General features: G+C 45.1%; 1 protein-coding gene across 4 annotated transcripts in view; it reads right to left on the minus strand.

Annotated features, from left to right (window-relative positions):
• Window positions 1-18,257, minus strand: part of EHF (ETS homologous factor) — a 56,386-nt gene extending 38,129 nt beyond the window's left edge. The window contains exon 1 of one of the 4 annotated variants that reach the window (XM_018059254.1): window positions 18,147-18,257. Coding sequence is in view for 2 of the 4 variants with exons in the window: in XM_018059252.1 (XP_017914741.1) it covers window positions 14,176-14,238 (63 nt within the window). In the remaining 2 variants the exon portion in view is untranslated. Of the gene's footprint in view, window positions 1-5,122; window positions 5,281-14,175; window positions 14,301-18,146 lie in introns of those variants that run through there. The other 3 variants (XM_018059252.1, XM_018059251.1, XM_005690086.3) reach the window with 3 other exon arrangements.

Here is a 19,958-nt window from a genome sequence, read left to right on the forward strand (position 1 = left end):
ACTTCACCCATGTTCCTCAAGCCACAGCCTCTGGTCAAGGGAGTTAGAAAGGTTAGCTAGGTGTCCTCTGATTTTCTCAGTGGACGTAATTGAGACAGAGGCTGAATTGAGGCCAAATCTAAAGTCCAGTTGTGAAGAAAACAAGTCTTGTCAGTAGTTACCATGGAGACAGGCTGAAATAATCTTCACCTTCCAGGCCCCAATTACCTCCTCCAATAGAATATATCAGTAGTCGTTATGAGAGAATTTTTTTTAAGTTTCCTCAAAGGGACCCCCCAAAAATCTCTTTGAGACAGTCATATGCTCCAAGCCCCATTGTCATATTTAGAAATAGAAGACCTCTTTCATATTCCAACAGAGATATGATAGACTTTTGGAAGAAGTCTGCATCAGGTCAAGAAAGGGATGGCAGGTGAGTTAAAATTTCTCAAATCCACAATTGGACCAATAAAGGTCTAGCCCCAAAGGTCCTTTATGTGGTGTCTATGACATAGAGTGAGGGGTATGTGGCCAAATAGAAACTTTTAAATTTGCCACAATCACGCCCATAAAGCCCTAGCCCCCAAGGCCATTTGTGTGGTGACTATGATACAGAGTGAGGGGTACGTGGCTAAATAGGAACTTTTAAATTCACCACAATCACAACATCAAAAAAAGAAGTGTGCATCTGGAGAAGGACCTACAAAAGTAAAAATAAGTAGTTATTATAATAGTGGGGTTCATGAGGTAGTCTAATAGTCTAGTAATCAAAATATTATAGTAGGCCTTTTGGCTCCTTTTGATTTGGGACTTGGTTTTCATCAGAGGCACAGTATGAAGCATGTTTAAAATGCTGGTCATATTTAAAATAAATAAACAGATACCCTTAATAATAACAAAGATGCTGCTGAAAAAGGACAGGAAGGAAACTCTCAGGGCCAAGGTGTTGGGAAAAATTGGAAGAGAATCCAATGAACCAGAACAAGGGGCTCAGCCCCGTAAAACAGCCCAAAGACAGAGTGTGGTTAGGTGCTAGTGAAATCAATTTTCAAAGGGGTATTTTACAGGGTATCTCTTTTAAAACAAGGCCAATTAAAGCCCTGGGAGCCTCTTTAAATGGGCCATCCTGCTTGACTCTATTACAAGCTCTGATTTTTCCAGACTCAGGCCAAGGGCCTCTGTAAAGACTGGAGTCTCTAGGTGGGCTGCCCAGTGGCTGGGCCAGCCATGTTCCTCTTCTGATGACCCCTCAGGTCTTCCTCTATAGGAGGTGAGCCCACACCCAGTCAATCTACCCAGTAATTCATGGGCAATCAGTCAAGTGAGCTGACCAGCACCACACAATCTGAGTGGCCTCCATGGGGGCCTGAATATCCACTTTTCAGCCAGCTGCTTCTGGGTTTTACAGAAGAGGGCATTAGAGTGCCTACCCGGGTATGCCAGCGGCTTCCAGTGGTCACAAAACAGTCAGCTGCATCTGCTTCTATGCTCATGCTGACTTCGAATAAATGAGACAATTGATAAAGACAGGATATTGTCATGGGAACTGACCCCAGCACCCCTAGGAAAGTCTCCCGGTATCCAGTCTGCAGTACCTCAGCCAGGCATATCCCTGGGCCAAAGTTCTGAAGACCCCAAGGAAGCCATTTAAGACTTCCGACTGGTCTTCCTTCCTGTCTCATCCTTAGGAGGGCATCTCTCATCCCATTCTCAGCTTGCACAGCCTCAAGTTAAACCTGCTGACCTCTAGACGTAGCTAGCTTTCCCCAGTCACCAGATTCTGAGGACCGAAGTGTATCTTCAGAATGATCAGGTTTCAAAATGAGGGATCAAAAGCCCAGAGAGGTGGTGTATGCTGCTGTGGGCACATAGTTTTGCTGGGACTACAAAACCAGGTCTCCTGACTGCCAGTCCGGGACTGTCCTGCACCCTGCCTTGTCTACACCATGCTCCTATCACTCGAAACATGAGTCTGGGATTCTTCAAGGAGAATTCGTAAAGACATTTTTTTTCCTTCTGAAGTCCAATAATTCTTTAATCGAATAACTCTGAGGGATCCATGAAAACTTCTACTTCTGCACATCTTAGCTTCCTGACGTCAAAACCACTTGGCTTGAATATATGTTCCATCTGAACATGACCCATTCTCCCTCACTGCATTCTATTTCCTGCACAGCTTAATAGCCTGGACCTCTAAAGCCCTGTCTGATTTAAATAAACATAATAGTCACATATATCTGATAAAAGCACAATTGCTGCTCCTCAAAAGAAATCATATGATTTAAAATCCTATTATGAAAAATTAGATAAGAAAATTTTAACAAAGTTTATTATCTTCCCTGTCGCTTCAGTGATTGTGCAACAGATTTAAGAGAACCCACCAAGACAGGGCTGCCGTCCTGCCTCAGTCTTCAGATGACCATCCCCCGTGCATTGCCGGCGTGCCTCACCCCAGCTAAGAGCTCAGCACGGTTGGTTACCCAGTAACACAACCAGGGTGAGAAGCCAGGTCTCCAACACCAAAGCTGCATGGAGCCGAAGCCTCCCAACTGGGGCCTCTCCCACAACAGAAATGATTGTCACTTCAATTCTACCAGAGAGGGATCTTAACAAGAGAAATGGTCTGAAACGGCAGAAAAAGGTATCACCGAAAATCACGTTCCCACTTTGTATTTGATTCCTCCAAACCGTGGCATTGCTTCTCAAGTGTGTTAGCAGTTTCTACCACGGTGTTCTTGGTATCCACCCCACCCCATCTCCCAGAGGTCTTTGAAAATCCCATCTGTTCCAAAGGACTTAGGGAGGACTCTAACTGGAGGAAGCGAGGCAAAGACTGAATCACTTTTGAATGATTTGTGTAAACCTCTGCGACTGGGCTTGATGCTTGAACATTAAACAGGGTTCCTATACTGAGTTTTCAGAAAGCAAGATGGTCTAAAGAACACAATTCAGGGCTAACCTTAATTTAGGGGCGGGGAGTAGGTAGGGATGAGGAAGAAATATAACATTACAAGAATCTACAACACTAAATTCTACTTCCTAGAAGTGAACTTTGACCCACAGCACTCACATTCTGGCCTAGGACCTGATATGAGTTCCTTCCAGTTTCTGGTTAGCTAACTGAATGCAGTGGAGTAAATATTTTAGCCTCTCAGTTTCCATTTTGTCTCAGCCTTTGAAATCATCAAAAAGATACTGAAAGAGGATCTGCATAAAGTTAGCAAATTAAAGGGAGCACAAATGTGGAATCGTGAGTGTGAACATAAGACTTCTCAGAGGTCCAGAAAGACCCAAGGCGTTTCCATCTGAGGGCACTCATAGTATATTTATTTTTAAAAGGAAAAAAAAAATTCAAAAGGGCATTGTTTGAATTTAACAAATAGATGCTTTTTAACTCAAAAGAAAAAATATAATTGAATTTGAGATTTTCTCATATGTACGAGGCCTGAATCTAAGGCATCACACTCACCCAAAAAATTCGCAAATAATGCCACTATTTGAACAGTAATGCAAGAGAACTGAAAGCACAGTTGCTCCCTCAAAGTTACTTTCTTCTAAAGTGCCTCTCTAAAATAGTTTGGAAATATGGAGGATTATCTCCATTATATTTATTATTTTTTCAAATGTGATCACGCATTTTCAAATGACCTTCATTTCACGTTCCACTGTCTTTTAAAGTCTGTCCACATGAGCCATTAGTGATGGTGCAGAAATAATGTAATCCTATACGATTTCAGGTTATAAAAAGATGAATTTGATGAGTTATTTCATAGTCTCTGTACTCAAGTTCTCAAAAAGAAGATTAAATGGAGCCTTCTACAAAATCCAAATGCAGCTATTAGAGTCATTCTCCTTTCTTTAGAATTAAAGATTATTCACTTTTATAGGGCTACATAAAATCATTCTTAAAATCTCTTAAGAGCCTTTCCTGGTAGCATCTCTTACCCCTAAAATTCTTCCTAATAACACAACTTCATCTCTCCTGTTGGAAATCAACTCTTCCCTTGACTTCAGTGGAATTAGCACATGGCCACTCATGAGCCCCAACTATACTTTTATGCAGTGAAAAGCTCTATCTAAACACATCCTCACAACCATGCCTATAGAACAAACTCCTGAATTAGACCTTCCATTGAAAAGTTTTCCAGTCCAAACACTCACTCACTCTATCCCTGTTACTAAGGTCAGTGTGGTGAGACACCTATGAACTTAGGCCCAGAAGCTTACGCTTCATCTTAACAAGGTCATGCTCCCACAATCCCCGCAGTATGCTAAATCTTGGCAAAGACAGATGGTGAAAATGTCACTTTCCTGACTCGGCATTGTCATTACCAGCAAAAGGATGATCTCCCCACTGTTTCCAGTTCTATCCACATGGAGGCCAATACTTCTCCACTGTGACCAAACAAAATCAAAAGAACCCCTGTCTTAGAAGACATTTGGTGCTGCTGACTCACGTCTGCCTGTCTGGTCACAGTATCCCATCTTGGAACAAAGGGCTGGTCTGTCTCCTTATGATATGGCAAAACTCTTTGCCAAAATTGCTTTTGTTTTCTGGACAGAGGTGTGCAACGCTCCCCCATACCCTTGCTTACCCACGCTGCCTGAACACTTTTTCTAATTTGAATGCATACACCTTTGCCTGTTTCCAGCCATTTTCCAACACCAGAATATACTGAAGATGAATCTACCTTTCCCTACAAATAATGGAATGAGTCAGGAAAATCACCAACAGAAGACATCTCTAGAAAATAAGAATGTGTGTTCTGAGCCCCAACAGCAATTTAGCCAACCAGTTCATCACTGAGAAGAACCTGTTCCAGCTTTCAGAATTTCACAATTCAATCCAGGGAAATGGCTTTGTCACCGAAAGAGAGGGAAACTAGGGGACTTTTAAATTCAGTGATTGGAAGCCCAGACTCCACCAGGGAGTTCAGATAGCACTCAAAGTCAGCCTGACGCCCTCCAAAATCAAATCCTAAAACGACCCAGTGAGATGAACACAGCTGAGGCGTGTTCACTTCCTGCCAGCTGCCTCCGGGAGTCTCTTTTATTTTCCTCTGTCTGATTCAAGGCAGGTTTCTCTTTCCACTCAGGTATTTGAATTCCAGACTCCAAAGAAGGTTTAAAAATAAGGACTTACCTCATCTACCTAAAGATTCTGGGTGGGAAATCCAATAGCTGTGGCAAATGGAGGGAAGACTGCTAGAAGCACTCACGCCAGCTTATACGGGGACAGGGAACCAGGAGTGTTATCACGTCTGAGTCCTCATCAGAGTGAAGATCAATGCACATGACAATAATTTTAAATCATTTTGTAGGATGTTAAGCAATAAGCCACCAACCGGGAATTCCCTAAGTCACTTCCCCCTCTTCTGATTGGCTGCCGGGCCCTTTAAAAAAATAAAATAAAGGATTACAAACATTTGCTCATTTGCATTTGGCCAACTCACACGTTAGTGTTCAAACAAAACAGGTCTAACCAGGTTATGCCTGTGTCTCGAGAACAGAGAGACAACCTGTTAATGGATGAGGAATTGATTCGGTGGTGACTGTTCTTTTCAGCTTAGAGGCTGTTTCAGGTGAAAAACACCAGGCTTGCTCCCCAAAGGCACCACCAGGAGGGGAGAATGTAAATGCAATGTGAGCAGAAGCTCAAATCTGGAGGAGATGGTGGTATAGGGGATTCAGGGGCTCTCTTAAACCTCTGTCTTCATGTACTAATTTATGTTCAGTCCACTCTCTCTGCTTCAATATCAAGATCTTTTTCCTGCCACACAGACACCAGGTTCTTTTGGGGCTCCTGGCCAGGTTGCTGGAAGCATAAATTCTCTCTCCAGGCACCATGATTACCTCCTTGTCATGGACCCTTGGTAATTTCAGTGGACTTTGAAAAGCCAATCCCCCCGGTCCCAGTAATGAGCGTTGGAAAATTTGAAGGAAGGGTCCTGGGAGGGAGAGTCTACCCTGAGTTGACAAAGTAGAAGAGTCAGCTGTCAACAACACAGAGGCCTGACTATCTGGTTGTCTGCTTAGCCAGATTCTTCCTCTTGACACTTCCATGGTCTCTCGTTTTTTAGCTATAAATCAACCCTCCCTATAGGAGCTCAAGAGAGAAAAACCAAGATGCTGAAATGAGAAATACAACACACTTTGGGCAAGAAGATGGAATTTGAGGGAGGATCCATGGATTTCAAATATCCGCACAATTTCCACCCCCCCTGGCCAGGGGCCTGCTTCACTGGCTCACAGACGCCCTTCCTCCAGTTCAGGTGAATGTCAGCTCCTGGCAAGGAAAAATACTATGAACTTTCTCTCTTGGGTCTCCTTAGACACTGGCCTGGCATGAGCTAAGTGTTTAAGCGGATTTCTTGAACTCACCAGGCCTCCCCTCTATGGGAGGGGAAAGGGAATTTGAGTTTTGGCAAAGAGACAAAGATTTTGTGATCAAAACCAAGAAGTTCCTTGTGCAAAAAAGGAAAGTCTGAAGAAAAAAAAAAAAGGAAAGTCTGTATATGGGCAACAACTTAATAGAACAAAAAGTAAGCCATTGCCCAACAGGAGGTGGACTAGTAAGTGGACAGTAGCCCTCTTTTTTCGCTGGTTGTCCTAGTGTGGGCACCATGTTTACTGAGGTTCTGGAAGGTGTAAAAGACTTGGTGGGAGGGTAGGTCCAGGAGGGTCTCAGGACTCAGGCAGGACCTGAAGGTTTTGAAGGTTTTGTAAGTACAATTTAAGGGGGCTCTGAAAAACACTTCTATTTCCCTGGCTTTCACTAAACATTCCCACCATTCCCTACCTTCAACCTGCAAGTTTTCCAAAGGCCTTGTTAAAACACAAATATCTGATAAACACAGTAAATGTCATTATTGCCCATTATCACATTAGCCCTAATTAGTCTATCAGCTCCAGATCTGAGAGCAGAGCCCTCAGGGAACAGACTGGGTTTTGCTTAAAGGATGAATCAGGAACAATCTGAACTAGCAGCCCCACTCACTTCAGGGGGGTGCTGTGTGTGTGTGTGTGTGTGTGCAGGGGTGTGTGTGTGTGTGCAGGTGTGTGTGTGTGTGTGTGTGTGTGTGTGTGTGTGTGTGAAGGGGTGGTGGGGTGTTATGAGTACCAGTGTAACTCTGGGAAGCAAACTTGATCTTCTTTACAGTTTTGCCTGAAATTAAGCAGGGACATATGCGGGAGGTAGGGGGTGTGATCAGGAAGTGGTCAACTTCAAAAACGACTCCAAAAGTGATGTGATTCTCAGGTCCAGTCCCAGCCACCTTTAATTGCAGGCTCTTTTATTAGCATTTCTGGTTGAAGAGTTCCAGCTACATCTCCAGTGTCTCCATCCACTCTTACCCTGCTCATTTTCCATCCGAGGACTACTCCATTAAGGCACTCCTGAGAAGTCATTTGAGGGTGGAAGTGATGAAAGGGGAAGGAAAGATGTCACCTTATTCTCATAAACCACTTCATTTGTGGAGTCTTTATGTATATATATATTACGGAGAAGGTATTTTTACTTTCATGCATTGGGGAAGGAAATGGCAACCCACTCCAGTGTTCTTGCCTGGAGAATCCCAGGGATGGGGGAGCCTGGTGGGCTGCCGTCTATGGGGTCGCACAGAGTCAGACACGACTGAAGCGACTTAGCAGTATGTATATCTACAAAGTACCTAACAATGTGTCTGGTCCTTAATGGGTCCTTACTAAGTATTGTTTCTTTTCTTTGCTTGAAACTTGGCTAAGCCTCCCTTAAAAGCAAAAACATCTTCCTCCTCCATCCAAAAAAAAAAGATTTTTAGGCCTGCTACATCCATAGAGAAATCCCTTCAGAGTATGAGAGTATCAAATTAGACAGATATGTGGTTACAAAGATAGACAGATGAATCAACAGATATCACATCCATAGAGAAATTCCTTTAAAGTATGAGGTCTTTTACTCTATGGTAAAAGAGGCAGCACTTTTATCATATTAGATTGATGGATAGATAGATAGATAGAGATGAGAGAATGGATGGCAGTCTTGATTTTTACAATCAAGACAAGCTTGATTTTTACAATCAAGCTACAAGGGCTTTCCTTGTAGCTCACTCAGTAAAGAATCTGCTTGCAGTGCAGGAGACCCAGGTTTGATCCCTGGGTTGGGAAGAGCCCCTGGAGAAGGAAATGGCAACCCACTCCAGTATCCTTGCCTGGAAAATCTCATGGACAGAGGAGCCTGGTGGGCTGGCGTCCATGGGGTCGCAAAGAGTCGGGCATGACTGAGTGAGTGACTAACACTTACTTATTTACTTGATTTTTAACTGAAAATCCCAGAAGCTGGATTTGATGATGAGACCTTCAATTGCAAGAGCATTAAACATGTCAAGCACGTCGTTCATGGGTAAGTTTAAAAGTTTAACCACAAAACCATTAAACATACCAGAGTCTGTTTATGAACACATTGTTAATTTCTCGAAAGTCATAATCTTCTCGAGGAGAAATCAGGTAAGAGTGTCATTATTCCATCAGAGTTCTAACCCCAGTATGGGTTCCATTTGCTCTATGCTCCCAGGATCTCCTGGAGACTGATAAAGACCAAGGGAGGCAATGAGGTGATGAGACAAAGCTGACTGCCTAGGTTTTAAGGATGTGAAGACATAAAACAGAGAGGCAAAGCAGCCTGCCCTCAGGTTAAGATCGAGATAATACCGAGAACTGGAACCAACTCTGCAAATTCAATTACTCTGAAGAGAAACCTTCCTGGTTTCAAGGCTGTAACACTGTCTCAGACCTGTGCAAAGACACAGGTCAAGGCCTTGGGTCAAGTTGTAATGCTAGCTCCCATAAAAGAAAGAGTAGGGCAGAGCAAACCAAGCCAGATTATGTGCAATGACCTGGGGACCCTGAGTTCAGTTGAAATGTCTACCAGGAGATCCACATCTCAGAATCAATGAACCCCAGGGACCTTAATTCCTACACCAAGGCCAAGACAAAGAATCTCTCTGAGCCAAGTATCAAGCCCTAAGGGGTCGAGTCTTAATACCAACACAGGCTGTGGTTACAAGGTTAATGAGAGCACTGTGCTTGCTGTGAAAAAAAAAGGATGCTGGCTTACTTTACACAGCACCTTTTAACTAGAGGCCCTATATTTATTTTTGAAAGCAAATGTGTGTTTATATATGTTTCTGTCTATCATCCCCTCTTGATGACATGGAATTACCTCCAGGGCAGAATGTGGCAATTTAGTGAGAGCCACACAAGAATATTACTCTAGAATTGACAGGAACAAGAAACTCTGGTGAGAGGAGGGGGCTGATGTAAAGAATTATCTGACTAGAGGGCTGGCTAGAATTAAATAAGGAACTAGGGTTAATAAATATCATCTGGCCTCACACCCTACTCCCTCCTAAGAGCTGTGCTTCCAAAATCTTTCCATCTTTCTTAGATCTAATTCCCAAGGGTCTACAAATCCTCTGGGGAGCAGCTTCCTGGGCTCTGAAGGTCGCACTTGAGTTCCATTTGGAAGGTCTGACACTGACAGCTCTTAACAGCTATGCAAGCACTTTGTGACCGTGACTTTTGCTGTAACATTTGTGCCTACGCACTGAGAATATTCTCTGCCAATGGAACATCCTACTTGCCTGCTGAGGTGGGGATAAACTTGGTGCTGGAGTAGGGGTGGGTAGTTCACCATTTCTGGGGGGGAAAAAATGATGCAATGCATGTATACATATGTGCACACACACCCACAAATACACCTCAGGCATCTGGATGCATCACCATTGCACCGAAGGTAAGTGTTCTGAACTCTCCTCTCATATTTTAATTATTCTCCAAAACATCGCAATTCTTGCCTTTTTAAACGCACTCCTGACCCATTCCTTCTGCCTCACCTATATCTTATAACTCTCTTTCTGGCCTTATCTCTCTTCCCAGACAACTTTACACGGTGCCCTGACTTAATGCCAACTCCACTATTGGCATAAGCACTTTGCTTCTTGAATCAAACTGCTTTGAGAGTCTAAACAACATTTCCATCAGGGTCTTCAGGAAGGCTCGTTTCTCCGTCTCACGATAGGAGACCAGACAAGGCAAAAGTTCTCCACTTCCAGGCCACCTTCTTGCAGCCTATATTTTCTTCTTTCTTGTGTGGGCAAGAGCTTCTTACAATTATAGGGGTTATTTTAATGTATTACTTAACTGTGAGAACTTTTTCCACTATCATGGAACCCCCAACTTTAAAACAGAGTAAGGAGATGCTGCTGAAGATACATCAAGAGGTGAGGCACGGCAGCCTGCCCAGATCGGTCACCCATCCCTGCCCGAGCAGGCACTCAGCCTTTTCTGACCCATGTATCCTTGCTCTGCCCTAATGCATCATCAGGATCGCCCATACAACTCAGGGGCTCCTGCCTACACCGACCAAATTGACACCTCCAAAGGTGAGTGACAGCAGAGACAATAATTAATATTGCATTCATCACCATCTATTTATATTTTGTGGGCTCCTGTATTACTCCACTAATGATAAATCAGAAGACTAGGTTCCTACTGTCCAAGAGGTTCATTATAATGGGGCTGAACTTGAGTGAAGTCCTCAGTCCCTAATCTCTTTCAGCCAGGGGTCATGAGAGACAGCAAACTCTCAGATCCAAGCAGAAAACATGTAAAATCACAATCTAAATGTCTAATGACTGGGGAGAACCTGTGGTGTTGCAAGATCAGGGTGCTCGGAACCTATTCCCTCATCCTCAAAAAAAGAAAAAGACAACACAGCTTTCTCAGAAGCAGCCGGTCAAGTGAAAACGACAGAGATGTTGGAGTCAGACTGACCAGGATGACCTTGTCGCAGTTACTTACGCTTTAGCTCTCAGCTTTCCCATCTGTTTATTGGGTATATAAATACTTTCAGTGAGCTATTTAGATATTTAAATTAGAAATGTACAGAGCACTAGCAGAGTGTCTGGCATTTGTTGGGCTCTCAGGAAATGCTTACTCTCTCCTTAAAGTATGGAGCTTAAATCTCAAGAGATCCCCTTAGGAATGTATGAAGTTACATAAGGGTGCTGTTGTTCAGTCGCTAAGTTGTGTCTGACTGCGTCTGGACTGCAACATGCCAGTCCTCTCTGTCCCTGCCAACATCTGCCAACATCTCCCGGAATTTGCCCAAGTTCATGTCCATTGAATTGGTGATGCTATCCAACCATCTCATCTTCTGCCACACTTCATGGATCACTGGCTCGTCGTGGCGAAGGGGCATGTGTAACTCAGTGAAGCTAAAGGCCATGCCATGCAGGGCCACCCAAGACAGACGGGTCATAGTGAAGAGTTCTGACAAGACCTGGTCCACTGGAGGAAGGAATGGCAAACCACTCCTGTATTCGCACCGCAAGAACCCCATCAACAGTGTTAAACGACAGAAAGATGCTACACCAAAGGATGGACCCCCCAGGCTGAAAGGTGTCCAAGGTGCTGCTGGGAAAGAACAGAAGGCAATTACTAATAGCTCCAGAAAGAACGAAGCTGCTGGGCCAAAGCAGAAACAATGCTCTGTTGTGGATGTGTCTGGTGGTGAAAGTAAAGCCTGATGCTGTAAAGAACCATACTGCATAGGAACCTGGAATGTTAGGTTCATGAATCAAGGTAAATTGGACATGGTCAAGCAGGAAATGGCGAGAGTGAACATAAGGGTGATGAGAGAACTAATTCTCCACATTTCAAAGACAAAGTAGGGAAGGGGAGAAGTGATACTGGACATGTTATAGGAAAATGGAAGCATGATAATGGCTCTTCACATTTATTCATTTTTAACCATGTCCCAGTCCCCAGAATTTAACTTGCATCACCTCATTTAATCCTCACAAAACTCCATCAGAAAGGTACTAACTCCCTTCTTACTTTGCAGAGGAGGGAGCTGAGCCTCCTAAGCCTGAGAAGTAACTTGGCCAAGGCCATACAGTAAAGCAAGTTGCTAGAGCTCAGACAAAGCCAGTGTCATTCCAAAACAAGTCAACCACAACCATCTTCAAAAAAGAGAAGCTCAACGGTGTGTTGAATTTTGGATTGTAGAAAGTCGCTCAATAGTGTCCAACTCTTTGCGACCCCATGGACTATACAGTCCATGGAATTCTCCAGGCCAGAATACCGGAGTGGGTAGCCATTCCCTTCTACAAAGGATCTTCCCAACCAAAGGATCAAACCCAGGTCTCCTGCATTGCAGGGGGATTCTTTACCATCTGAGCTCCTAGGGAAGACCATAATATCTTACATGGACAGGAAAAGCCAAGCTCAATTCTGGAAAGCAATTGGAGATGTGACTGTTTCTTGTAAGAGCAAGATTGTAAAGTTGAAATGAAAAAAAAGTATAAGACAGGCAAACAGATCTGGATCTTCTAGGACAGTCTTCAACCCCTGTCCTTCCATACCAAACATTTAAAAAGCCAAATGCCCAGAATAATAATTGAGGGGAAACCCATTGGAAAAAGCTGTGACTTGGTCTTGCCTGGGAATTCATGAGTCTCTTGACACAAAGGTCACCCTGCCACCCACCCAGCCTAATAGCCCTAGGCAGGCTAAGTCCCACAGCCTCTAGATGCAGAAATGGCAGAAGAATAGTCAAGAGTTGGAGAGATGATCAAAGCATTACTAATGACCATTGAGGGAAGCAGTGGAACTTCATTAGAGGTGGGAGTTGTCATCAGTTTCTCCATCCCATTCTTCATAAGCAACTGAGGGTGTCTCAAGAAAATGTAAAATACTAATCAGTCAGATTCTGCTCCTAAATGCCTTCCAGATAGAAACTAGAAATTCTAGACTTGCTCATGCCTCTGGAAAGAATGCACCTAGAAACCTCCTGGAAATGATATCTGATCGTTGACAAGCACAACTGCTGGGACTATACAAATAGCCTCATTTGCATAAATAAATTATTCATTTAATCCATTCAAAACATATGCACCTGCACATTGGTGGAATGTCAAGAAAGAAGCCTTTGGAATTATTTATGAATAATTCCATATTTGGGGGAAATCCAAATGAAATCGCCCCACATGTATCATGGCATATGTATGATTTTTCTCCCCTTTCTCACCCCTCCCAACTCCATTCTTAGCAAACACATGTTGAGAACAGGGTTTGGAATTAGTCAATTTGTCTTCCTGGAGAAGGACAGTATACCAAATACCTATTTTGAGACCTAGTTTCCTTTATGACTGTGAGCCAGGAAAGTTTTATGAGAATCCTGATTTAAGGTTGGAGGTTAATAGCTCTGAAATTCTGAGAATCAAAAGACAATTGTGTAGGTGGGTATACAGTAAAACTGAAATAAGGAACTCCTCTGTAAACTGAACCAAAAATCTGCAGTCAGTTCATCTGAAAACTTCTCTCGGGAGGACAGCCCCAAGCGAAAGAGACTGGCCACAGTCTGCCCGCTTCCTTACAGTGGAAAGTATGGAGGCCCTCGAACTCTGTTCTGCTGGAAAGAATGAGAGATGGAAGGTGGGGGACAGAGCAACCTGACCAGGTGAGCATCCAAAAAGGGCATGGTCAGCTTGCCATAGACATTCTCCATCAACCCCAAAACCAGATGGTTCAGGGGCTTTTTCCATCAGCACCAAACGACTTCAAAGTCTCACCAAGGTTTATCATCCTCAAGTTCACCTGTTTGTGGTTCTCCAGAAATTGCCAGACTCACTAGAGCAGAAAAGCTCAGGGAGTCCAACCTTAGCGCTCACAATCGTATGTGGCTGTGTTGGAGGAAGGGAGCCCCTGGCAAATTTCTGATTTTTGCCAATCCATTTTCTTTTCAGTTGGCAGGTCACCTTAACTTGGACGCTAAATGCACAGCTGGGAAAAATAGGCTTGTTAGGGGATGGGTCAAAGCTCCGTGAACATGAGCCTTGGCTGGGGGTAACATTCTTTGAACAACCAGGTAAGACGAGCCTAAGAAGCCACAGCACTGTGCTGCCATGGACTTAATTGTTGGGCATCGAGACCCACCGTGGATCCCGCCCAGCCCATGGCCTGACCCCCAGTAGACAACTCTTTGTTCTAACCCGTCTCCACTCCTCAGACCTGTTGGCAGCAAGCAGCAGGTGGTAGGGCAGAGTTGCTGGGAAAGAGGGTAAACTGAGACCAAAAAGGAAAGAGACAGAGAGCAGTTACTGTGCGCTTCATTGTGAAGCCCTTAGAGAAACTGACTTGCCCCCCAAAACTCACCTTGGTAATTTCCCTTTCCATTCTAGCCACAAATGAACCAGAATTGTATTTACGCACCACCATTCTTCATGTTTGCCGCCTTCTCAAAAAGCAACTAGATCATTCTCCTGCTCAAAAATCTGTACGAGGATTTCTCTGGTGATCCAGTTGTTAAGAATCTGCCTGCCAACACAGGAAACGGGTTCAATCCTGGGAAGATCCCATATTCTACCGAGCAACTAAACCTGGACATCCCAACTACTGAGTTCACCCACCTGGATCCCATGCTCCACAGTGAGAAGCCCATGCACCCCAACTAGAGGACAGACCCTGCTCACCACAGCTAGAGAAAGCCCACGTACAGCAGTGAAGACCCAGGGCAGACAAAAAAAAGTCTTTACCAGTTTCCCCATTCCCTGGAGCTGTGGCCCTCAAAGGATGACAAGATGATTTTTAAGCACAAATCATAATTTCTATTTTAACAGTTACATGTTGTCACATGAAAACTAACTTAGTAAAGTAAAAAAGAGTCAGTGCCGGTCAAAATGAAAGTTATTAAGCAAATAATATAAACAGGTACATAGACATAGTGAAAAATAGAGTTAATAAAATTGGAGTGATTAAAATTTGGAAAATAAAGGCTCAAAGGCAGACAGTCCCAACTCTCTGAGGGCACACCATTGCTGGTCCCCTTCACTTGGTCTCCACCTGTGTCCTCAGGCCCATAGTCTCCAGCTGCACCTCTGATATACACCCCAGACACGATGGACCCACAGGGCTTCTGCACATGCGCCACGTGCTTCTCTGCTTCCTGCCAACCCACCACGTGGACCTTTCTGCATCTTTGCCCAGCGGAACCCAACCCATTTTCTCCACTCAGTCTTCCCCAATTGCTTCATTAGAATCTGTGTTCCCAAATGGTTTGTTTGTACTTGGAACCACTCAGTAGTCAACAAATGTTTACCAAGTTTCTGCCATGGGCCAGGCACTATATCAGGAAATGGGGATTTAGCCACAGGAGAAAAAAAAAAAAAGATAAAAATTCCTGCTATCATGGAACACAGATTCTAATGAAGCAAGACTTCAGTACATTTCCTAGTCTGCCATGTAGGGCCATTTGGGGTTCTGCATTTCCCCAGCCAGCCTGGGTAACCCAGGCAGACAGGGTCTACATTGCCTATCCCTAGAAAGGCTTAACATACTTCTCTCAAGTATCAGGGCGCTGGGTCGGTGAAACTCTAAAGCTGGGGCTTGGGTGTCTAGAAGCAGTGGCATAACCTACACACCCTGTGTGTCTATGGTGCTTTAGAACCTGTTTCTTCTGTGTATCTCCTTAGATGCTCCCAGTATCCCTGGGAAGTGTGATGCATACAAGATGGTTGAAATGATACACCTCCCTGCTTGGTTTGGCATCTATCTGGAGGTCATTCAGTGACTGCATGGTGCACAGGGGTCTGAGGTCACATGCGTGGTTCCCAGCGGGTCCTCTGGGTCCTGCACACTCTCCTCCAGCCTCAGGGGAGGCACCTCCAGGCACAGACAGCTCTAATTCCCTATGGGAATCAAACCCACAGAAGGAGCACCTTCCCACGTCAAGACTCTGTAGTGACCTCAGGAAAGAGGAGGGTGCCCGAGAGCACTCTCAGGAGGGGAAGTAGCCGCAGCCGTCCTCCCAGAAAGAAGCAGTGCTGTTATTCCTGCTGCTCTCTCTCTGCATCACCCTCCTCTCCTCTTTCTCAGTCTGACAGTTTTTCAGAATCACTGCCCGATCTTGTCAGGGAGGCACCATGTAGAGCACCCAGCTCATGCCAGACTTCCCTGGTTTTAGCAATGAATGCCCCACCTTCCAGGAAATGCCACGGTCCAGGAAATTTCTGATAAACCAAGAAGGTTGGTCAATCCACCAGTCTGATCTTCTCTAACAGCTGTGGGTCCTTGGGCACTTACCTACCACCTCTGAGTCCCCATGCTCTCATTGGCAAATGGAGATATACCATCCCCCAGCATTGGAGAGGATTAAAGAGGCATTATATGTTTAGGGAGCACGCCAGTGCACCATAAATGGTGGCTGGTATTAATACCTTTGGAGGCTGGACTGAGACCTGGAATTGAACCCAAGGTCCTATGAGCTGGTCTCTTGGATGAAAAGGAGATCCAACCAGTCCATCCTAAAGGAAATCAGTCCTGAATGTTCATTGGAAGGACTGATGTTGAAGCTGAAACTCCAATAATTTGGCCACCTGATGTGAAGAACTGACTCATTTGAAAAGACTCTGATGTTGGGAAAGATTGAAGGCGGGAAAAGAAGGGGATGACAGAGGATGAGATGGTTGGATGGAATCACCAACTCAACGGACATGAGTTTGAGTAGGCTCTGGGAGTGGGTGATGGACAGAGAGGCCTGGAGAACTGCAGTCCATGGGGTCGCAAAAAGTGGGACACGACTGAGTGACTGAACTGAACTGAACTGATGAGCTTAATGCTTGCCGAGTGACTCTTTTAGAGGTGGCCATGCAAAGGATCTGGCGAAGGCAATGGCACCCCACTCCAGTACTCTTGCCTGGAAAATCCCATGAGCGCAGGAGCCTGGTAGGCTGCAGTCCATGGGGTCACTAAGAGTCGAAGACAACTGAGCGACTTCACTTTCACTTTCCACTTTCATGCATTGGAAAAGGAAATGGCAACCCACTCCAGTGTTCTTGCCTGGAGAATCCCAGGGACGGGGGAGCCTGGTGGGAGGCCATCTATGGGGTCGCACAGAGTTGGACACGACTGAAGTGACTTAGCAGCAGCAGCAGCAGCAGCAGTGCAAAGAATCATGTGGCCACAAGGACATAGTCTCACCAGGGCCTCCGACTGGCAAGAAACAAGAGATTTGCTAGCAAAGCGCTGTAAATCAATGCCCCAATCCACCCATTTCTGGCCTTACTATTTTTATTAAGTGTGTATTGTATGCCAGAAACTAAGTACTTTATTTACATACAATTTCTTATTTAATCCTCACAACAGCCCCTCAAGGTAGTACTATAATCCCCCATTTTAATGATGAGGAACCTGAGGCTGAGGGAGATTTAGTAATTTGCCTGAGGTCACACTGCTGGGAAGGACAGAGAGAAACTGCCTGACCTCAGAGCCTCCATCCCTAGCCACCTCTAACCTTATATGAAAAACATCCTCTCGGGTGGGAGCTGATCACTTTCCTCCCCTACAATAGGAGAAACTGGGCAATCCAATCAGCCTCATGGAGAAGGGGAATTAGCAGGCGAGCCCTTGCTTGCTGGGAGGTGATGGTTTATCCTGCAACTCTGCTGGGTTTCCCAGAACCCTGAATAAATATTTACATAATCTTGTTACAGTGATCCCCAGCTTGAGACTGCAGAAAACATAGAACCAACCCATGCTGGCAGACCTTTGTTGTTTGGATGTATTATTTTTCAGGCCATGACAGTCTTATAGGCAGACTCATTCCTATAGACTGTTCAGTACAGAGGACAGGACTCTTGACTTGGAGACAAGTTTTCATCCCAACTTCACTGCTGATGAGCTATGCCACTTTGGACAACTTGAGGCTCAGTATTCCCATCTGTAAAATGGGCATAAAATTTGTCCCAGTATCATCATCATCACCCCTCATGGAGAGCTCACAGGTATGCTAAACACTTACTTGTATCTTTGCATTAAATCCTCTCAAAAGCTCTTTGATGCAGTTACTATTTTTATCTCTGTTTTACAGTTGAGGAAATAGAGACTCAGAAAAGTTAGGAAATTTGACCAAAATCATAGATCTAGTAAGAGGCAGAGCAGGGTCTGAAACCCAGATGGCTCAACACAAGATTGTTGCCCTCTACACCCTGCCTCATCCCCCCATGTACTGCCTCTTGTAATAAGTGCTGTAAAGATTTCAATGAGATGGGACATGTGAACATGCCCACCTCAAAGGTCACCCTGTGGTAGCATCCTCTGGTCCACAAATCTCAGTCCACACTCCTTACCAGTACCTGAAGAGTCAAGAGAGGGGCTCAGGGTGGAAGTACCCTCTTCACCGGGGCACCTCTTCCTTCCTAACTGGACTGCCCTCCAAGATGGTAGCGAGCAATGGGCCAGCTGAATCGGCACCTGTGAGCGTGACAGTGACTCAGGAATGGAGAGAACCAAGGAAAGAGCCTCCCGCTGCAGAACAAAGCCAGGCGGCAACCTGGGCTGTGGCTAATTACAGGCTGGAGAGGCGGCTCGTTGACCAAGGACTGGCTGATTTTACACACTGATGAATCACAGCCTCAGAGCCTTTGAGGTCTAAAACTCCACCAGGCCACTGGGGACCCAGCTAGAATTTCTAAAACAGAAGCCCAGAAGTCCTACCCCTCATCCCAACTACCGCACCTCATACCCTCATGCCTTGCCGGCCTTCATAAGCCCATGCCTAAGCCTCCGGGGATGGCTCCATCCAGCCCAAAACTCTCAAAGAGTGGGAGGAGAGTGTACTGTACCATTGGAGTGTGGTAGAATTGTCAAATATACAAAAATCGGCCACCTGGTTAAAAAATGGAAGCCAGGCAGGCTCTTCATGTGCTTCTACAAAAGGGTGAAAAAGGTCATTTTCCATCAGTATTAAAAAAAAAAAAATCCTCCCACTACCATATCCAGAGGTATGGGGTGAGTCCTGCCAGGTCATGATAGAAGTTCTCCTCAGCACTGGGGTTTCGGGTCAGAGAGACGTCAGTTTCTGTTCCAGATCTGTCAGTTGTGGCTTTGTGACCTTGGCCAAGTGACCTGACCTCTCTGAGCCTCTACGTCCTCATGTATTAGCGGTGCACCACTATGGTATTGACTCTGTAGGATAATTGAAGGAATTCAACTAGGGCTGCTTCTGTCAGTTACTTGATTCATCGCTCCTGTCCTGAATTCTGCCTCTTCTCCCTCCCTTCCTAACGCTCCATGTCTCACAGGTTTCACTGACTACCTCCCGATAGTCCACTGGACTTGACTCCCTGTCCCTGCTTAAAGGAATTTTAGAATGAGGCCAGTTGAATTGGTAACCCAGCCCAAGTTGGCTGTGTTTGGTTAACACAAGTGGGCCCCATGTTGTCAGTAATTGGGTCTGGTGAACTTTCCAACGGCTCCTTGCTTCGGTTTGAAAGGCTGGCAAGGCCACCGTCCACCCCTCCCCACTCTCATCCTTCTCTTCTTTCCATAGCACTATGTCACCTGCACACAGCACCAGGAGGTCATGGGCTCTTTCCATGGAAATGTTCTTTGGTTACCTGGTGATTTGCATCCTGTAACACCAAAAGCCTGGATCGCACCCAGGACATGTGACCAGCCGCAGCCTGGCAATGACCAAGTCACACTTTTTTTTTTTAAACTCACAGCTCAACCTATCCACGTCTTCCTCCTCTCTCTCACTACCATCTCTCCAAGCACAACAAAGATCTATGTGTTAGAACTTTCTAGAATAACAAAACCAATAAAAAGTAATACTATTTTGTGTCAAGCACACTGCTTAAAGTAGATGACTGTTACTTTGAGATTTTATGTTTGGAAATGTGAAGACTCCACTGAACCCTCAAAGCTTTCCAGATCGTCTTGGGCCTGGTTCCTACCATTTCCTCCGGTAACCATTTCTTAGATGGCCCCTGCCCACTGCTGTCACGTGGCACTCAGCTTGTCAGGCAGAGGAGCAGCGGAATAAACCTGATCAGTGGCCCGCACGGCCAGTGCAAGGTGTGTGTGTGGGCTGTGTGGGGTCTGAGGGGTTTAAAAGCGCCAGCTGAACTGTTACTGTTAACACCCACTATTGGTTCAAG

The sequence above is a fragment of the Capra hircus genome, chromosome 15 (assembly GCF_001704415.2).
Source record: "Capra hircus breed San Clemente chromosome 15, ASM170441v1, whole genome shotgun sequence".
Lineage (NCBI taxonomy): Eukaryota > Metazoa > Chordata > Mammalia > Artiodactyla > Bovidae > Capra > Capra hircus.